At 38.6% G+C, this 20466-nt stretch overlaps 1 protein-coding gene across 1 annotated transcript in view; it reads left to right on the top strand.

Annotated features, from left to right (window-relative positions):
- Window positions 1-20466, top strand: part of LOC138238318 (E3 ubiquitin-protein ligase TRIM21-like) — a 31883-nt gene continuing 11417 nt past the window's right edge. The window contains exons 1-5 of the mRNA XM_069188580.1: window positions 1-37; window positions 3644-3694; window positions 5259-5312; window positions 6213-6266; window positions 7219-7245. Coding sequence (XP_069044681.1) covers window positions 7239-7245 — 7 coding nt within the window. The 5' untranslated portion in view covers window positions 1-37; window positions 3644-3694; window positions 5259-5312; window positions 6213-6266; window positions 7219-7238. The remainder of the gene's footprint in view (window positions 38-3643; window positions 3695-5258; window positions 5313-6212; window positions 6267-7218; window positions 7246-20466) is intronic.

Genomic DNA, 20466 nt, shown 5'->3' with positions numbered 1-20466 from the left:
TTTTTAGTTCCTGGAGACGATACTCTTCTGAATAATGGTGAGTTCAGACCAGTAAAGTTGAAGCTTTTGCAAATATCTTAAATTTAGTAATTTCAACAAAGCAGGCTGGAAACAATATTTATTTGATGTGATTTGTATGGAATATGTATCCAGTGCTTTAAGATTGTTTTTCTTTAATACAACCTAGACATTCACTTATCTAATCAATAGAGATCCTTTATACATTTCAGGAGGTTTGGTGCAATGGATTGGTTTTCCATGATAAAGATATTATTTTATATTTTATTTAAATAAGTCATTTTGTTGATGTATGAAATGTATGAAATACATTTTAAACAGCAGTTATAGAGCATTTCCAGAAAGGCCTAATATGAACACTGAAGACATTTTATGCACGTCTTTTAACTCATTCAATGAGACAATAATTTTTAGTCAGAAAGTTCAAGCCAGTCTTTCAGTTATCCCAAGTTAAGCACATTAGAAATTAATTTAAATAATTGTCTGATATGATATTTTATCCTCTCGTTTTCATAGGATTGTTGTGGAATTGGTGGTAAGTTTTGTAAATGACTAAACTCACTAAATAACACAAGCTGTTACTGTAGTGTAAGACTTCATTCATATTTTTATAGGCTTGGCTGAGTAAACATGAATTGTTCAAAATCATGAGCATTCCATAAGACTCAGTGATCTCTGCAAAATACTCTTTGTGTATGTAATCAGCCTTCATTTCAATGCTTATTTTTACATCTACATAAAATAGTTAATTGTATAAAATAAATGTTTTTAATCCTGAAAATATCAAAATTTCAAATCAATTATGTAAACACATATAAAAAACTTTGCTGTCATTATTATTTTGAGTACATAAAAGAGATGATTATTAAACTAATTATTAAACCTCTGAGAAGTCATGTTCTCACTGAGCACTGTATCACTATTCAAAAGAAGATTATTGAATTCAACTCTGTCTGAAGACTAAAGAATTTCAGTACCTGCAATGAGTTTCTTCATGACATCTCTCAAAGTCAGAAGGAAGACAGTGAGTGGAGATACAGTATGATCACACTTCAGTATCTCCAGTAGGATTTTCCAGTCCATAGATATTAGACTCTTTGTATTTTTAAACAAAACTCTGCTGTTTATCTTCCTCCTTTCTCCCGTTCCAGGTCTCTTTACCCAGGAGACTCTTTTACTTCTTAAATATAAATGGCTCATTTGGACCGATTGTGCCAAAATCTTCAAGCACTGTGAACACAAACTTACTCTCTTCACAGTTTCTAATGAGAAAGATTTCAGTTCCCTTCACCTATAACATATCAATATTTTGGCTCCTGTTGTCTGTAATTGTAGAGAGGAAAATAGCAGAGCTTGAAAAACAGAATAAAGATCTGTGTGATGATGAAGTACTGTTCTGTTTCCAGTGTGTTTGAAGTGTACTGTCATTAGCAATGGGGTTCTAAAGATGTAATAATAATAATAATAATAATAAACTTTATTTTATATAGCGCCTTTAAAGGTGGCTTCTCAAAGCGCTTTACAGGATGACAATAACAATAAATAAGAAGACTAAACAATAAATAAGAAAATTTCACAAGACAGGACACAATTATAATTACAACAATACAACAATAAAGATAGAGGAGACCGTGGAAGATGGTATTAAGAAGAGCAGAGGGGTGAAGAATGGAACCAGTTAAGTAAAGGCTTTTCTGAAGAAGAAGGTTTTGAGTCTGGATTTGAAGGAGTTTAGAGAAGGTGACTCTCTAATATCCTTGGGCAAAGAGTTCCAGAGCTTGGGGGCATAGCAGGAGAAGGCCCTGTCGCCCATACAATGTAGACGGGCTTGGGGGACAGTAAGGAGAGCAGAATTTGAAGAGCGGAGGTTGCGAGGTGGGGAGTAGGGCGATAAAAGTTCAGACAGGTATTGAGGTGCCAAGCCATGTAAAGCCTTGTAGGTGAGCATGAGGATTTTAAAGTCTACGCGGAATTTGACCGGAAGCCAGTGCAAGGACTCGAGGATAGGAGTAATGTGAACACTTGTACTAGACCTGGTCAGGATTCTGGCTGCTGAATTTTGGACATACTGCAGCTTGTTCAGAGTAGATTTAGATACACCAGGGAGCAGAGCATTGCAGTAGTCAATTCGGGAGAATACAAATATGTTGATCAGCTTTTCAGCCACAGTTAATGATAGCATAGGGCGTAGTCTTGCGATATTTCTAAGGTGAAAAAAAGATGTTTTGACAGTATGCTGTACATGTGGGTCGAATGTTAAGCCAGAATCGAATATAACCCCAAGGTTTTTCAATTTTGATTGAAGCTCTAGTACAGAGCCATCTACAGACAGGGTTACAGGACTGGCTTTACGAAGTTGATGGGGGGTACCAATAAGCATGACCTCAGTCTTGTCACAGTTAAGATGAAGGAAGTTTTGAGTCATCCAAATTTTTATGTCAGAGATGCAGTTAGATAGAATAGAGACAGCCACGTCAGTGTCGGGTTTGGTATGGATGTATATTTGAGTATCGTCAGCGTAAAAATGAAAGCTGAGGCCATGTGATCTTAAAAGCTGACCAAGTGGGAACATGTAAATGCTGAAGAGCAAGGGGCCCAGTATTGAGCCCTGGGGGACACCAGACTTGACAAGACCGATTTCAGACCTGTACCCATTGAGAGAGACAAAGTGACAGCGATCAGTGAGGTAAGACTTAAACCATTTGAGGGCAGTGTCAGAGACTCCAAACACAGTCTCGAGACGAGAAAGCAAGATGTTATGGTCAACAGTGTCAAAGGCAGCACTGAGATCAAGAAGGATGAGTATGGAAAGAGAACCAGAATCAGAAGCTATTAGGAGATCGTTAGTGACTTTGACTAGGGCGGTTTCTGTGCTGTGAAGTTGACGGAAGCCAGATTGGAAGGGTTCGAAAAGGTTGTTTGTCATGAGGTGGTTATGTAACTGAAGTGTGACAGCACGTTCTAGAATTTTAGAGAGAAAGGGTAAGTTGGAGATGGGGCGAAAGTTGTTAAGATTGTCGAGAGCCATGTTAGGCTTCTTTGGCACTGGGGTAATAGCAGCAGTTTTGAGGACCGTTGGTACAATGCCGGTTCTCAAGGATTCGTGTATTATATTGAGGACAATGGGACAGAGAGAAGAGAAACAGGACTGGAATAAAGTGGTGGGAATGGGATCTAAAATAGATGTGGTGGGTTTCATGCGCGTAACTAGTTTGTTTAGGGATGCTGAGTCAAGAAGAGAGAAGCTGGAGAGACGGGAACCAGAGAAGTTGGATGAGGAGGGAGGAGGTGTGGAAATTATATCCGTAGTGGAGAGAATGTGATGCCGGATGTTGTCAATCTTAGAACTAAAGAAATCTAAAAATGTGTTGCAAAGTTGTGATGAGGCAGGTAATGTGGTGGGGCAGTTTGGCTTGAGCAGTCTGTTGATGGTGGAGAAAAGATGTCTGGGATTGTTTTGGTGGTTTTCAATGATGTGAGAGAAGTAGGTGGATCTAGCAGACTAGATGTTACGCCTTCTATTAGATTAATGAAGTTATCTTTTACTGCTAGACACAACTGCCCTCATCACTCACTGATGACTGTATCATGCTCTGTTCTTATCTCCTGTTGTCTGTATTTGTAGCAAGAATAGCAGATCTTGAACAACAGAATAAAGAGCTGCATGATGATGACAGTAAGTACTGTTCTGTTTTGTGTGCATTTGAACTGTAGTATCATTAACAGTGTGGTTTTGCAGGAATAAGAACAGATATTACACTTTTTTTTCTTTAGTGAAGTGTTTTTTAGTGTTTTAGTGTTTTAGTGTTAGTACTCGTGATCTCTCCCATGAGTGTATTGTGCTCTGTTGTTAACTCCTGGGTTCTGTGTTTGTAGAGAGGAGAATGTCAGAGCTTGAGAAACAGGTTAAAGAGCTGTACGATGACAGTACAGTACTGGTGTACTGGTGTATTTTCTGTGTGTTTGAAAAGTAGCATCATTAACAGTGTGGTTGTACAGTACAGTCATAAGAAAAGATATTACACTTTCTGGGTTACCACAGTGGTGCAGCGGTTAGCATTGCTGTGTCATGCTGTCATGTTCGTAAACCCCTCCTCTCAAGGATGCTCCAGCCCTTCCTTGTTTTATACTCATCTCCCGCACTTGCCTCTGGTTCCAGCCCCCATGCTATATAAGCCAGACATTCCTACCTATCTGGGCTCAGCTTTGGAAGATGGACGCCTGGAAGTCCGCCTACCCACGAGTCCAGGAGCGACTCGATGGCACAGGCTTCATCACAGCATCCTGACCTACTGATCCCGCTCCGGCTATTAACACTGTTTGTCTGTCAGGATGGATTACCCGGTCTTGGGCATTTGCTACACTCTCGGATTTGCCTCGGACTCCCTTGGACTGTTTGCCTCGGCCACACCTCCCCTGAACACCAGCGCACCGTGGACACGCCCCCTGTTTTCCTTCCAGCCCCTAGCATGCCTCTTTCCCCATGTTTTCCTCACTCCCCCCCAGATTGTGTTGTATGCATAGGGTCCTGAAAGATCGCTTCGTGACACATGCATTCCACATGCACTAGCACTGTCACGCATTCCACACGCTCTCACAAATGCCGTCACATTCCCACGTGCACTCACTTAAACAGACGCTCAGACCGCAACTAATCTTCCTATCGCCTTTCAGTCCCGTCACTATTTAAACCCTCCTCTTTTCCTTTACCTTACTCACTATTTCGGATTCTCCCTGGAGCTCCCTAGTGCGTGTACCCTCTTTCTAGAGCTTGTTCTAGTCTTTACTTCCTGAATCTCGCTAGATTCTGACCACATCTCCGCCTTTGCGCTTTTGGATTGGTTGTCTCTCTGTATTGTCTCTACCCGGTCTTGACTATCACCTGCCCTTTGGATTTCGGATATTAGGATATTACTGTGTTCATGTGAGTTTCCTCCAGGGGCTCTAGTTAGCTCGCATATTCCAGAGACATACTGGTAGGTTAATTGGTTTCTGGGAAACCTGGCCTTGGTGTGGGTTTGTGTCATTGTGTGCCCTGCCTTGCCCCTCTTGCTTGCCGAAATAAGCTCTGTCTCCCCCTGACCCTAAATTGGAAGGAGTAGTTAGAAAATGGATGGATGACACATTCTGTTACATTAATGAAGCGTTTCCTATTGTTAAACACAGCTACCTCAGTACTCATGTCCTCACTGAGGAGTATATCATGCTCTGTTGTTAACTCCTGTTCTCTGTATGTATAGAGAAGAGAGTAGCAGATCTTGAACAACAGAATAAAGAGCTGCGTGATGAGAACAGTAAGTACTGATCGGTCATCTGTTTGTCTAAAGTGTATTTTACTTATTACACAATATTCCTGGTCTTTTCAGCCTGTACCCATTTTCTTAAATTTATATATATGCTATATATTTTGCAGCATAATTTATTGCTGGAGTCTGCTTCACCTATGAAGGAGAAAGCAAAGGGAGTTTGAAAGTGGCAGGAAGTGTAGTATTTAACATGAACAACAGCTTCCCATTGATAAGAATATATATATATATCAGGCACAATTCAAGTCTGACACATTTCTCTTTTATTTATCTTAGTTTCCACTAGTGTGCTCTAACTCAGGTATAATTGTTGATCTTTATTATTTTTTACATTTCTTCCGGAGTACAGTAATAAAATCCTTTCACGATCTCTGTTTTGAAACTCTAAACATCTGCATCTCCTTTCAACTATCTCTGTATGACACCCCTCCCATTCAGCTGTAGTTGCTACAAAAACACCAGCCAGTCATTTGTTTAGGCCTGCACGAGGGAATCTACATTTCTGAACAGAAGACTCTTGTGGTGTCCCAGTAGAGCCATTTTGACACTGAGCAAGCGTGGCTGCTGACAACACAGTACCTGGACCAAGGCATGCGCAGTTACAAAAAAAATCACCTGTGCTGTAAAAGCTCATGTTTCCTGGTTTCCTTCAAGAGCTGAGTGGGAATGACAGGGGAGCAAAGTTTATGAAGTTAGATCACGAATGTAAATGAAGGTAGTTGCCCAAATCGTGATGAGACTTGTTTTGTTTTCTTTAAGAGGCAGCTGTGAAACTTTACATAATAACTGCTTTCAGGCTCTTAAAACCTAAATTTTACATCCTGCCACAAAGAGCCAGGTGATATACGGTATCATACTCTGTCATACTCTTGTTGTTTGTGTTTGTAGAGAAGCGTGTAGCAGAGCTTGAAGAACAGAAGAAGAAACTGCAGAATGAGAAAGGTACAGTGCCCATTGCAGTTTTGTGTATTATTTCTACAGTACAGGTTTAGTTTACACAACCTTCAGTCAACTTAGAATTTTTAATTTAAATTTATAGATAAGTGTGTAACAGAGCTTAGAGAACAGGATAAAAAGCTGCATGGGGAGAAAGTTCCTGTCCAACTTGCAGTGTTATATCATCAATTGTATTTATCTACACCGATCATTTTAAGCCATCATTTTAAAGTTTTCTGTAGCAATTTGGATTGTGCATGACTGAGCCTGGTGTTCAATAGAAGGATGTTCATTGATGTCCCTGTTATCAGAGCACCTGGATAGAAAAGACAGTCACCTACCTGGTCAGATCAATAGACCTAAAGCCACATGTTCTGGATTGTGATATTGCTGCTTTTCATTGATAAGAACAAATATTATAACCTTCACTTTAAATGTTTTGAAATGTTACTAGTCTCTATGCTTATTAATACACCTGTCCTTTGTTTATAATAGATCTTTGAGACCTTGATTTTGTTATTGAGCTTTATAATTCATATTTTACATCAATTGTGTTTTGTCATCTGAATATTTAAATTGCATTTGCATATATGCATTTAGACATGATTTACAGTGCTCATCAAATATTTGCCAGGTCGACTGTTTCCTTGCTAAATTCCTTTGCAAATATCAATTTGTGTTATAAAATACAGGAACTTATTTCTCAAATTAAACCTAATTATAAGATTTTGAGGAACATTATTGTCTCAACTCCAAAAATACTTTTTGCAAAAGTCTTATACAATTAATCTTGGCTTCACTTTTGAAAGGCAATAATTTTCGTTATAAGAGAGAAATGCATACAGTATATCCCTCTGTAAAATAAAGGTCAAACTAAATGGCATTATTTCTTAGAAAGTTTTGAAAATGTATAATCTCTTTTTAGTGTATGAGCTAATAGTGGATTTCTCTCTTCTAGATATTGCAGTGAGATGTGCCATGACAGGTATTTCTTTTTATTCCTGTCTCAGAATTATTATTAATTTTGTCTTAGTTTGCTTAAAGTTTTGAAGTACAGCAGATACAGGTTTGTTCAAGGTTGTAAGGTTATTTTCAATTTTGAATTGAAGTGTGGAGGAATAGTTTTATTCTTGATTTAGAACTGGAGGGGTGTACAGTAGGTATGAATTCTAGGAAAGTCACTACTGTTGTACATTTGAACAAGGAACTTCACCTAAATCACTCTAGTCACATACCCTGCTGTGTAAAGGGATGAAAATGTGTGTCACTTTGGATAAAAACCTCAGCCATATTAATCATTAAAATTGTTAAAAGGTACATTTAGAAACCAAGATTGTTTGTTTTGTTGGGCATGGACAGATGGGAAGTATGGGAGTTTATTGAAAGACAAAATGGAATGGAGAAGGTAAAAACAATTTGGTTTCTGGAATATTTTACTGGACGGTTTGTATAAAAACCCTATTTACTGTATTCTATTTCATTTGAAAAATTATCAAATATATATGTTAAAGTTAAAGACAGTAGTTAGGAATAGAATCCAGGATTTCTAGGCAATTCTAAAATTAACTTCTCTTTATATGACGTGTAGGTACAGTATCTTCCTTTCTCAGGTTCAGCTGAGGGTTGCTCTGAAGTCATTCTACTGGTATGAGCAAATGCTAACAAAACGCTAACTTTAGAATTCATTTTGTTGCACCAAGGTTTTTAAAAATTATAAATATAATTATATAATGTATAACAATTCAGGTGGGTAGCTGCGTCAGCATGCGTAGGCTGCAAAGGAACAAGTAATAGGTTTATTCCATGCTGAAAAAAAGAAGAAAGAGAACACAACGTTTCGGCCGTGGAGCCTTCTTCAGGTGTGAGAGAGACAGGGCAGTAGGCAAAGGTAAAGTATCTGGAGAACAAAGGTTGGGAGGGAGGAGGAGTGAGAGGCGGGAGCAGGGGACAGAAAGAGAGGCCAATCAAGAGGTGTGAAGTCAGAATGGGTGCAGAGAGGTGTGAAATGAAACTTCCAATGAATGGAGAAAATTTAAAAGAACAGTAATCTGTCGTTAAGGGAAGGGAGAATGTGTGATCCTAACTGCAGAATAATTTTAGTTTCGGTGGTCTTTCTGATGTATGAGTTCGGAAAACCGTCTTTGAGAACGCAGACGGAGAGATTAGAGTGGTCGTGGCCGTCAGAGGTGAAATGAGAAACAATGGGCTTGGAGAGATCTTTAATCTTCACAGCCCTGACGTGTTCTCTGAAGCGGTCTCCGAGTCTCCTTCCTGTTTCACCAATGTAGATGGCTGGGCATTTACTGCAAGAGATACAGTAAATAAGGTTGCTGGAGGTACAAGATGCTGTCTGGGTGATCCGGAATTGTCCTGAGGGGCCTTGAATGAGTGTGGTGGTGGCTGTGTACTTGCAGGTGATACAGCGAGCTCTGTTGCAAGGGAAAGTGCCTGGTGTGGATGGTTGTTGAGGGCGGTCAAGGGAGCTGTGAACAAGGATTCTCTTTCAATAATCTTTTTCCGCATTCTCTTTCAATAATCTTTTTTACCAACAGGTCAGTGGAGTTGCCATGGGCACCAGAATGGGACCCAGCTATGCCAACATTTTTGTCGGCTGGGTAGAAGAACGCTTCTTCGCCTCCTACACTGGCTATGTCCCTGACCTCTACAAACGATATATTGATGATTGCGTCGGTGCCGCCACATGCTCCAACGATCAGCTCGAGTTCTTCCTGCACCATTTCACCAACTTCCACCCGTCCCTCAAATATACAGTTCACATATCTTCCACCACTCTTCCGTTTCTAGACATCCACTTGTCTATCAACTACCCCCGACTTTCCACTTCAGTTTATTACAAACCCACGGATTCACACAGCTACCTCCTGTACAGCTCATTTCACCCCAACCACACTAAAAACTCTCTTCCTTTTTCACAGTTCCTTAGGTTACGAAGACTATGCAGCGACGACATCGACTTCGAGAACCAAGCCCTCGAAATGTACTCATTTTTTATCAACAGAGGATATCCCAGCAGTGTGATTGACAGGGCCCTTGCCCGAGCCAAAAACACCCCCCGGACCATCAACCCGATCAGGAACTCCCGCCGTAACAACCGCATTCCCTTGGTGCTTCCTTACCACCCTAACACACTTCCTATCCCCAGGACCATTAACCAGAATTTTTCCATCCTACAGGATGATCCCTCCATTGGGGCCCTCTTTTCTGATCGCCCTATCATCTCATATCGCCGACCACCTAATCTGCGTAACCTCCTTGTTCACAGCTCCCTTGACCGCCCTCAACAACCATCCACACCAGGCACTTTCCCTTGCAACAGAGCTCGCTGTATCACCTGCAAGTACACAGCCACCACCACACTCATTCAAGGCCCCTCAGGACAATTCCGGATCACCCAGACAGCATCTTGTACCTCCAGCAACCTTATTTACTGTATCTCTTGCAGTAAATGCCCAGCCATCTACATTGGTGAAACAGGAAGGAGACTCGGAGACCGCTTCAGAGAACACGTCAGGGCTGTGAAGATTAAAGATCTCTCCAAGCCCATTGTTTCTCATTTCACCTCTGACGGCCACGACCACTCTAATCTCTCCGTCTGCGTTCTCAAAGACGGTTTTCCGAACTCATACATCAGAAAGACCACCGAAACTAAAATTATTCTGCAGTTAGGATCACACATTCTCCCTTCCCTTAACGACAGATTACTGTTCTTTTAAATTTTCTCCATTCATTGGAAGTTTCATTTCACACCTCTCTGCACCCATTCTGACTTCACACCTCTTGATTGGCCTCTCTTTCTGTCCCCTGCTCCCGCCTCTCACTCCTCCTCCCTCCCAACCTTTGTTCTCCAGCTACTTTACCTTTGCCTACTGCCCTGTCTCTCTCACACCTGAAGAAGGCTCCACGGCCGAAACGTTGTGTTCTCTTTCTTCTTTTTTTCAGCATGGAATAAACCTATTACTTGTTCTAATGTATAACAATTACAGGTTGTTAAGAGTTAACAGCCTGTGAGATTAATAACACCTAATTCTATGTGCCTTAGTCTGTACATTACTCTGTGTGACGTCAGATCAAATGTGAACAAGGGGACAGATGATCTGGCCATGTGGTGATGTAGATACTGAAGACAAGAGGGAACTGAGCCATGTAGAGCAGGAGGCATTATAAAAGTGTCAAGAGCACTTCTTGATATTGTCTTAAATTTCTGAATTATTAGTCAGAATGATAGGGGCCAAACCAGCTATGAACTAACCTAAGAAGCAGAAATAGGTCTTTAAGCAATTTAGGAGGTGTCACATATTTGACTGCCTCAGGGCTTTGTTGTTCTTCAGTATCGTGACAAGTACAGTAACATCCAGTGACTCCCAGAGCCTTGTTTTTCCATCCTGGAAGCTCCATGAGTTTCAGTTGCACTGTCTGTTGGACCTCATGGACACTGACTAATTGCTCATTTAAAGGATTATATGAAATCTTGGAGTCATTAAAATGTCATATGTTATACAATATGTAAACTGCATGGAGAAGTGTTGAGCTCACTTGATTTTATGTATGAATTAGTTTTACTTTTTCAGGCAAAGTACTATTTACTTTAAAATATTTGTGTGTACTGTAAGTGTCTTGTACAGATGCAGCCATTCAAAATGAACGGGCGATACCGCATTATTTTGCAGTGCGCTTTACGCAGTCTACCGCGAGTTACCTTAATTCTCCTATAATACCGCAAGTAAAATAATAGTATCCGGAATTTCCGCAAGGTGGAGCTAATAAAGCTCAACCTCTCATGTTTGAGCTGTCGCCATCAAAGTCTTTAACGAAGATATTACTAATAGTATTGTAACGCTTACGGCCGACAGGCACTGTGTTAGATAGATAGATACTTTATTGATCCCGTGAGGGAAATTGCAGTGCAACAGCAGCTTAACACACACAACACAGCCACAGTGTAACGAATTATATAATAATAGTACAATACATACAATACAATACAAGAGTTACTCACAGTCCGGACACACAAGAGGAAACTAGAACAGAACAGTACACAGAAAATCGTATCACACGTATGAATATAAATATAGATGTAACCATAGATATAAATATAAATATAAATGTATTGCACAGGTCCCTGGCATATATTGCACAAAAGTGGCTGTAAACGGGAAAAAGAAAAAGAAAGAGAACAGATGTAGCAGTAGATGTGTATATGCGTTTAGTCCAGAAACAGGTCACTGTCGCTGTTGCCTCTGCCAAGACGCAAGGTGGATGCGTTGTACAGTCTTATGGCAGACGGCAAGAAGTTAGAGCCGGCGTACCAGAGCAGGTGATGTCACCGCTCTTCCCTGTGATAGCAGGACTACAGAGAGAGAGATCTCTCTTTGGCTCACTGGGCTGGGTCCCTGCTGAGTGCCGCGGGAGTTCCGGGTTTGAGCCCCCGACGGTGGGGGGCCGACCTAATGCGGCACGGGCACCTGCCTGAGCGTTACAGTATTAATAATGAATGACCTTGGACAAACTGTAAACTCAAAGTATTACCCTGGTCCACATTCTTTTTTTTAATTGACCGTCTTTGTAAAAGTAACACCACAGCATTTCGCAATCACGCATTTGTCATGCAAAGTAAAGTAATTTTTGAGAATCGATTCACCATGCCTTTCACATGCTCATAGAAGATATTGATTTAGGAACATGTATACTGTACTGTATACAGTATGTACATGTATATTTAATGTCTTAACTGTGCCCGTTTAAGTATTGAATATTTATATGGAATTTTACCACTGAAGGGAAAATTTAAGTCATTTTAATAACAATGAATAGTCACCTATGCGTTACAATATAAACATTTATATTGATTTAAATCGCGTTTTGATTTAAATCGCAAACGCAGGTTTAAATATATGTGTTTTTTTATTCACAATCAGACAAATGCAACATAAATTGATATCTTTGTCTTCTAAGTATCTTAATAAACTTTCAGCATAGCTTTCTCCCCGTTTAGATTTATTTTTCTTGGGATCTTGGGATCAAACGTGGAAAGGTTAGATTGTAATCGTTTTTATATTTTAAATACATTTTAGAAAAGTGTAATCTATACTAAAAAGCTGTACACCACCTGCTATAAAGATACATATTTTAATACTTCCGGGTTCGGATAGGACAGACACAAGAACTCAGACTTGCGGAGTTAAAGCAAGTTAAAACCTTGATTTTATATATCACCTTTAAAAGTGGCATCTCAAAGCAAAGTAAATACCCAACACTGATTGTACCCATCTGTCATGCTAATAAAGCACCTTGAATTGAATTGAGAGAGAGATTTAAACTGCGACACTTATCATTCAACCAGAGCTCGAAATATCACAAGGATCTCAAGAGCACAGCAAAGACTGTATTAAAAGTATACTAGTGACAAACTAGTATACTTTAGATCTTTTTTCTGAACCGGGGAAAATCTAAACATGTTTCTCTATAACAATAATAAAAAACATTATTTTACATATCACCTTTATGTGTTATGGTTAGCTGGTCTAAGAAAGGAGACTGAAAGTCATTCACATTGTTCAACATTATCTCCTTGTGGCTCCAGTGAAAACAATGCTATATAAAGACACTGTGAAGCCCTACCTGAGAGTTTCAGAAGATGGCAGATCAGTGAGGCTGATGGAGTTAGGGTTTCATTTCATTCAACTGGTCCAGGATGTCTTTGCACTTTGTGCTACATGCTCTCCTTGTTTCTCTCCTCCTGCCCCCAGTGCCAGTGACCCTGGATCAGGACACAATGAACCCCTCCCTGAGAGTGTCAGAAGATGGCAGATCAGTGAGGTGGACAGAGCAGCGCCAGAATCTCACTGACACCCCAGAGCGGTTTGATAAAGAGCCGTATATCCTGGGCAAGAGGCCAGAGGGGGCTGTGTGGGGGTACTACTGGGAGGTGGATGTTAAGAATAAGAAATACTGGGAGCTGGGAGTTGCTAAAGATTCAGTTCCCAGGAAGGGACAACTAACTCTGAGCCCTAAATCTGGCTTTTTTGTCCTCGGTCTTTGGAATGGAAAAACACTGGAAGCTCTGACTGACCATGAAACACCCGTGATCTCAGTTCCCATTCCCAAGAGAGTGGGAGTCCATGTGGACTACAGAGGGATGAAAGTCAGCTTCTATAATGCTGTAGATCACTCCCACATTTACACATTTGAAGAGAATATTGACAAGACAGTCCGTCCATTCTTGTCCCCTGGAAACAACGACCAGGATCCTCTGATCCTATCATCACCTGTACTGTCAGACTAGTGTGCAAAGTGTGCTGCTCATCTCATATGGGAAAATATGTTTGTATGTCACATTTTCTTTATATCTTCATTTAAAACTATTTCATGTGTGCAAAGTGTATTGTTCTTCTCAGAATCATCATTTATCAGCTATAATATTAAACGTAGAATGTGACCGGGCCTTGTTTTACATAAAGTAAATTTTGCTTTACCAGACTAATAGGAAAGGGGGAGTATTGCCCTCAGTCTGATAAATTACCAATGATATATTTCAGGCTTTATCTGACCACACTTAAAAACAGTAAAGGATAATTCAAACATTTGCAAATTCCTCAGTATGTTCTTAATTTAGCCCTTTACTTTTTTATCCTGTTTGACTGTTAAAGTAGATTAGTTTAAGTTGCCACATAGTCTTATTTATAACACTAGCTTACTTTATATTAAAATCAGTTGTATTTTAAGGTGGGTAGCTGCGTCAGCATGTGTAGGCTGCAAAGGAACAAGTAATAGGTTTGTTCCATGCTGAAAAAAAGAAGAAAGAAAACATAATGTTTCGGCCAACGTTGAATTGTATTTTAATGTTACATATAACTAAATATGTAAGTTTATTGTAAGAGAGCAACTGCTAGTTTCCAGTCTAACAGGTTTTCAGGCCTTTGATACAAATTTTAGGACAGTAGCATTCTTGTGCCTGGTTCAACAGTCCTGTCCTTACACATCTTGGGGGAGACTGTAACCGAAGTCTGTACCCCTTTGAAAAAAAATGAGGCGACACACATACATACTAATGAATACGTTAGATGAATACACAAATGCATACATACATCAATGAAAACACATAGTAAATACCTGTGAGAAATAATACCACCATCACTGAAACAGCCCTCTTAGACTAACTTTCTTAAAATGTGGTATTGTTAAGAAAATTCTCTTACCTGTATATAATTGTATATAAATTATGCCAAAGGTTTCAGGTAGAATTGATTGTTGCTTTCACGTTGCCAAAATCTGTTCTTTAGGAAGTGATGTAGCTATGTTGTCAAAGCCAACAGATTTGACCCCCATCTGCTCGACCACGATCTCGAACTGTGCTTATTTCCTGGTTACCTTTCCTGCCACAGCACGCTGTCTGTCTGTGTGCGCTGGTGCCCGTCCCTGCGGATTTCCCAGTGTCCGCTGCCTCTCGCCCTACACGTGCTACACCTCAAGACCCGACTCCAACAGACTGAAAATAAAGAGCACAAAAATAGATTTTCATCCTGGAGACAAAATACAACCAACTGTTCATTGTTAATATTTAAAGAATAAAACAGACTGTAGTTTTGTATTTTGTGTGATGTATTGAAACAATTATTTGCTATTTTCATTAGGTATTATTGCTTATTGAAGCAGACCACTGTAACAGAGTATTATGGCAATATCAACATACTGTGACAGAGAAAATGTAAATAGTGTGCCTCAGCAGTAACAGCTTTGCAATTGAAATGTGTTTATATGTAGTTTGTTAAAAAAAACCCTGCATTTTTAATAATAAAAGTGGAAGAAAAATCAACAAAATACACATTAAACTTTCTTGTCATGTGTCTACTGAGTGTAGAAATACTGTAATTACAAAGCCAGCCACAATACAATTTGATATATCCACTACATTGTTTCATAAACACTTGCAGTAATTAATGTAACTTGTGTACAAGTGTGCAAGCAATATTCATTTTCAACATTCATTGTGGAAATAAAGTAGAATTATATGGGCAATGTATTCAGTAAAGTGTTTTTTTTCTTCATTTTTGGCACTGTTTATACAGAACAAAATCCACATAACACCAGTTTTATATGGGTATTTTCAAAAAACAAAATCTACAGTGACAAAACTTGAGATTTCTTCATAAAAATCTTGTATGACTGCTTGAAAAATAAAACTTAAGCAGCTGCTGTATTTGCTCCTGCAGAGTGACTCACATTACACTGTAACTTTAAACTAGACCGTGTCAGCCTAAAGTCGTCAAACAATAATTAAGATTGTATGTAAAAAAAACACTGGTATAGAAATTTCAAAACAAAATAAAATTATTTAGCCGTGCAGAACGTTTTAAACTTCAGTTAGACCAGTCCGTGGACTAGTCAAATACTTAAAGTACACCTAAATTAAAAAAAACATTGGAATGTCTCTGTCAATTTTTTTTGTCACTCAAAAATTCCCAATACGTCATTTTTTCATATCGATGTAAAAGAAAAATGACCTAACACATTATTATTATTATTATTATTATTATTATTATTATTATTATTATTATTATTAGAACAGGGCAACGGGAATGCTGGAAATGAAGGTGGAGACTTTGAGAATGGGAGACGTGAATTATGTGTTTTCATTCCTGCCGTTTTACTTTTGTTTTCCTGTGTAACTGAGCCACATACTGTATTTGAAGGTTTCTGTTGCTGCTGACACACTGGGCTGGATTCGACTTAAGTCATTCCGGTTATCTGGAGCACAGTTGTATCTCCCGGACAGATTTAATTAATCGTTGTTTCAGATCCCCAGGAATAAAAACAGGTAACATTTTACTTAAGATTACTATATCGCTGCTCTTCTTTCAACATTTGTTCTCTAATGACATACAATGTCGGTTAATATTGACGGTTTTCCAAATAAAAAGATCTGGAGCTGATTCAAGAGCGTAATTGGTTGTGCGGTCCAGATTTACTGTACAGTAAATTCTTAGTGACAAAAAGATGTGAGGTATATCAGCAAAGGAAGTTTTCGATTGTTTCGATGTTGGAAATAATAACACTTTTTGTCAAGCTTTTGGGAGATATGTTACCCATGCTTGAAAGGCGAGCATTTTTTATTTGGGTGTTTGGAAAATAAGGAACCAGGGGTGACGAGAGACATTCAGGGTCGAGGGCAACATTCTAGATCTGGGAACCACATACAAAAGAAAAAAAAACAGACTATGTAAATATCTCTGATTTGTAGAGATCATGTAATTACTAGCCTTACAAAATAAACACGAAATTCTAAAGTTCTTTTCTTTATCAAAATGGAGACTACAGAAACACTTTCATTTTCGATCAGGGTGAGCTCGAAGAGGTTTAACTGTAAAGAGTTTCATTTACTGTAGCTTAATCAGTAACTAGCTGAGCAGAAGTTTGAGACCAGTCAGTAGAGATACTGTACTGTCGTGGAGACCTTTACAAGACTCTGGAGACTAAAATGCCATTACATAGACAGAGGCAGAGGAGTTGTGTTAGAATAGAGGGTAGCAGGAAAGGAATTTTTGGAACAGTGTCCAGTTTGCAGTACCTCTCGTCGCATACTGTATAAAAAACAAGAAAAGCAAACCCAGCCCTCCTACTGTACTTCATTGTTCACGGAGCTGTGGGATCAAAGTTCATTGACTTTCACAGAACACTTACAACACGTGCGTAAACATTATGGAAACGAGAGTCTGTAACTCCCAAATACTGTACCAGCAGTTTTAATGCGTGAGTGCAAGCGGTTCCGGCTTTGTAAAACTTTTACATCACCTTCTTTTTGAAATCGAAACTACAAGCTCATAATGTTACAAAATAAAAATAAGAAAACATGTAAATGTGTTTTTGTAGCACTTAGATTAGGATCCTGAAATATTAGTGGCACTTCCCTACATTTTTAATTTAATTATAAAATCACACCACAGTTTTCAACATAATTTGAGAATAAATACATTATCGATGTCTTAATATGATATTATTATCAATATAATATCATTATGGAATATAGTTTAATAGTACCTTTTGCAGTACACATGCTTTTAAAAAGGTTGTGCTTTTATTTCAGTATTTGCCTTATATTCATTTCCTGGAGATAAGACTCTTCTGGAGAATGGTGAGTTTACTCCTTTAATGTTTAGCTATTGGAATTAACTAAACTTCAAGCATATCAACAAAGCAGGCTTGAAACGAATATGTGCTTATGTTTTGTTATTTGTACAGAAGGAGTATGTACTGTAGTGTTTTCAGATTTATTTATTTAAATCTGTATTAAGTTCTTGATTTGTTCTGGCAATGTTATCTAATGTATTATAATTATTTATAATACATGAATGTATTAGTATAGTGTATTAGTTTATAATCACCCGATCCACCAGAAATTATTCTTGCTGTTGACAATTGTTTCAATTGATGAAACTCTTAGTAAGAACATGTTATTCATAGTATGAACACAACCTGAAGAATTTCACCCGTCTAATTAAGAGAGATCACTTTATTGACGATATACAATTTCTTGTATTAGGAACTTGTCTTTTCACATACCCCAGCTTGCTCTCCATGAGACACAGACAGGGAGAGAAGCTTGGGGTCAGAGCGCAGGGTCAGTCCAGCTATTTATACAGCACCCTGGGAGCAGTTGGGGTTACAGAGACAAATTCTATATTGTCTCTGAGTTACAGTATTATTCTTAATAATCAAATATGTTTTACACTGCTGTTTCCAGTATTTCCAGAAAGGTCTAATACAAACACAATGGGAAGAAATGAAGTTGCACGTCATTTAGCTCTGGAATTGTTACTGCCAAGTCAGGAAGTACAAGCCACATTCTCAGTTATGTAAAATTAATTTTATAAGAAATTGTTATAAATGATTTACTGACATTCTTTGTTTCTATTTTGACAGGGACAGGAAACTTCTAAACTGGGTATGTTTTTCTATTTTTGTAAATGATGGGTAATTATACTGTATGTGTCAAGATTAAAATCCTTTAAATTACAGGTATGTTTGTATACTAATTTGTTAACAGCCACAACCAGATCTTGTACTGAAAGACAAGTTTGTACTGTGGTGTTTTGGTTGACAAAACATGATCCGTTAAAAATCATCAGTATTGCATGTGGTCTTCTCTGGTCTCTCTATGATACTTTGTTCATGAGATTTTGTATACATGCAGAAAAAAGCATAAGATAGTGAAGACATATTGGTCATTTTGCATTTTTTGTGTAACTGCAGCCAGTTTCAGATGCTGCTTGTTGTTTGTTGGGTTTTCTGACTTTAAAGAAGTCACCACCTACATGGTGCAGTCTGTTTTCCTGTGTTTGTGCACTGTTAGTGTAGTGGGCAGTCTTCTGTGTTTGTACAGTATTTAGTGTAGTTGGCAGGCATTTGTGTTTATTCTGGGTCATTTGGGTCACAGTAGATAATTTCATTATATTATTTTCTATTATATATTATAATTTACTTTATATATATATTATCTCAAGGCTGAGGCATGTGTCTTCAAAAGGAAGATACACTTGGAATTATACATTAATATGAGTGTTTCCTTTGATAATTATATGTTTTTAGAGGATTTAGTTTTTTCTGTAAAGATGAATCTCACACAATTCTCCCTCACTTGTTGATCTTGTTTCTACATTTGCCTCCTGATTCATACTGTATATCACTCCTCCAATTGAAAAAGTCCCTTGTTTTTTTTTAGTAGTCAGACTAAATTACTTAAATTCTCTCACAAACACTGCTATGAAAGACTAAAGAATTCCAGTTTCTTCAATTAGTTTCTATTGACATTTCTCAAAGTCAGAGGGATGACAGCAAGTACACATATGATCACACTTCAGTATCCCCAGTAGCATTTTCCAGTCTGTAGATGTTAGACTCTTTGTATTTTTAAACAAGAGTCTACTGTTTATCTTCCTCAGTGCTCCTGTCCTGAGTATATTTACCCAGGAGACTCTTTTACTTCTGAAATATAAATGGCTCACTTGGACTTGGATTGTGTCAAAATCTTCAAGCAGTGATCAATCATATGTCCGTCTAAAGTGTATTATCCTTAACTAATTTTACAGTCATGAGATCATATATGAAACATTATGTTTTGTTAATCAGTCTAATTAACTTTACATATATGCTGTAAAAGAGTATTTTAATTGTTTAATTGTAAGAGTTTTGTACGTCAATCCATCTTGTATACCTGAACACAGGAATAAGTGCTCAGTTAGTCCTGACAAGCACTATATTCCTGGTCTTTTCAGCCTGTAGCCATTTTCCTAAATTTATATATACAGTATGCTATATATTTCACAGCATAATGTATTGCTGGAGTCTGCTTCACCTCTGAAGGAGAAAGCAAAGGGAGTTTGAAAGTGGCAGGAAGTGCAGTATTTAACATGAACAACAGCTTCCCATTGATAAGAATATATATACAGTGGTGTGAAAAAGTGTTTGCCCCTGATTTCTTATTTTTTTGCATGTTTGTCACACTGAAATGTTTCAGATCATCAAACAAATTGAAATATTAGACAAAGATAACACATGTAAACACAAAATGCAGTTTTTAAATGAAGGTTTTTCTTATTAAGGGAAAAAAAAATCCAAATCTACATGGCCCTGTGTGAAAAAGTGATTGCCCCTAAACCTAATAACTGGTTGGGCCACCCTTAGCAGCAACAACTGCAATCAAGTGTTTGCGATTACTGGCAATGAGTCTTTTACAGTGCTGTGGAGGAATTTTGGCCCACTCATCTTTGCAGAATTGTTGTAATTCAGCCACATTGGAGGGTTTTCAAGCCTTAACCGCTTTTTTAAGGTCAAGCCACAACATCTCAATCGGATTCAGGTCAGGACTTTGACTAGGCCACTCCAAAGTCTTCATTTTGTTTTTCTTAAGCCATTCAGAGGTGGACTTGCTGGTGTGTTTTGGATCATTGTCCTGCTGCAGAACCCAAGTGCGCTTCAGCTTGAGGTCACGAACAGATGGCCGGACATTCTCCTTCAGGATTTTTTGGTAGACAGCAGAATTCATGGTTCCATTGACCACAGCAAGTCTTCCAGGTCCTGAAGCAGCAAAACAGCCCCAGACCATAACACTACCACCTCCATATTTTACTGTTGGTATGATGTTCCTTTTCTGAAATGCTGTGTAACTTTTACGCCAGATGTAATGGGACAC

This window comes from Lepisosteus oculatus, chromosome 4 (genome assembly GCF_040954835.1).
Source record: "Lepisosteus oculatus isolate fLepOcu1 chromosome 4, fLepOcu1.hap2, whole genome shotgun sequence".
In the NCBI taxonomy this organism is placed as follows: Eukaryota; Metazoa; Chordata; class Actinopteri; order Semionotiformes; family Lepisosteidae; genus Lepisosteus; species Lepisosteus oculatus.
The sequence above is the reverse complement of the archived record's forward strand: the minus strand, read 5'-3'. Positions and strand labels throughout refer to the sequence as shown.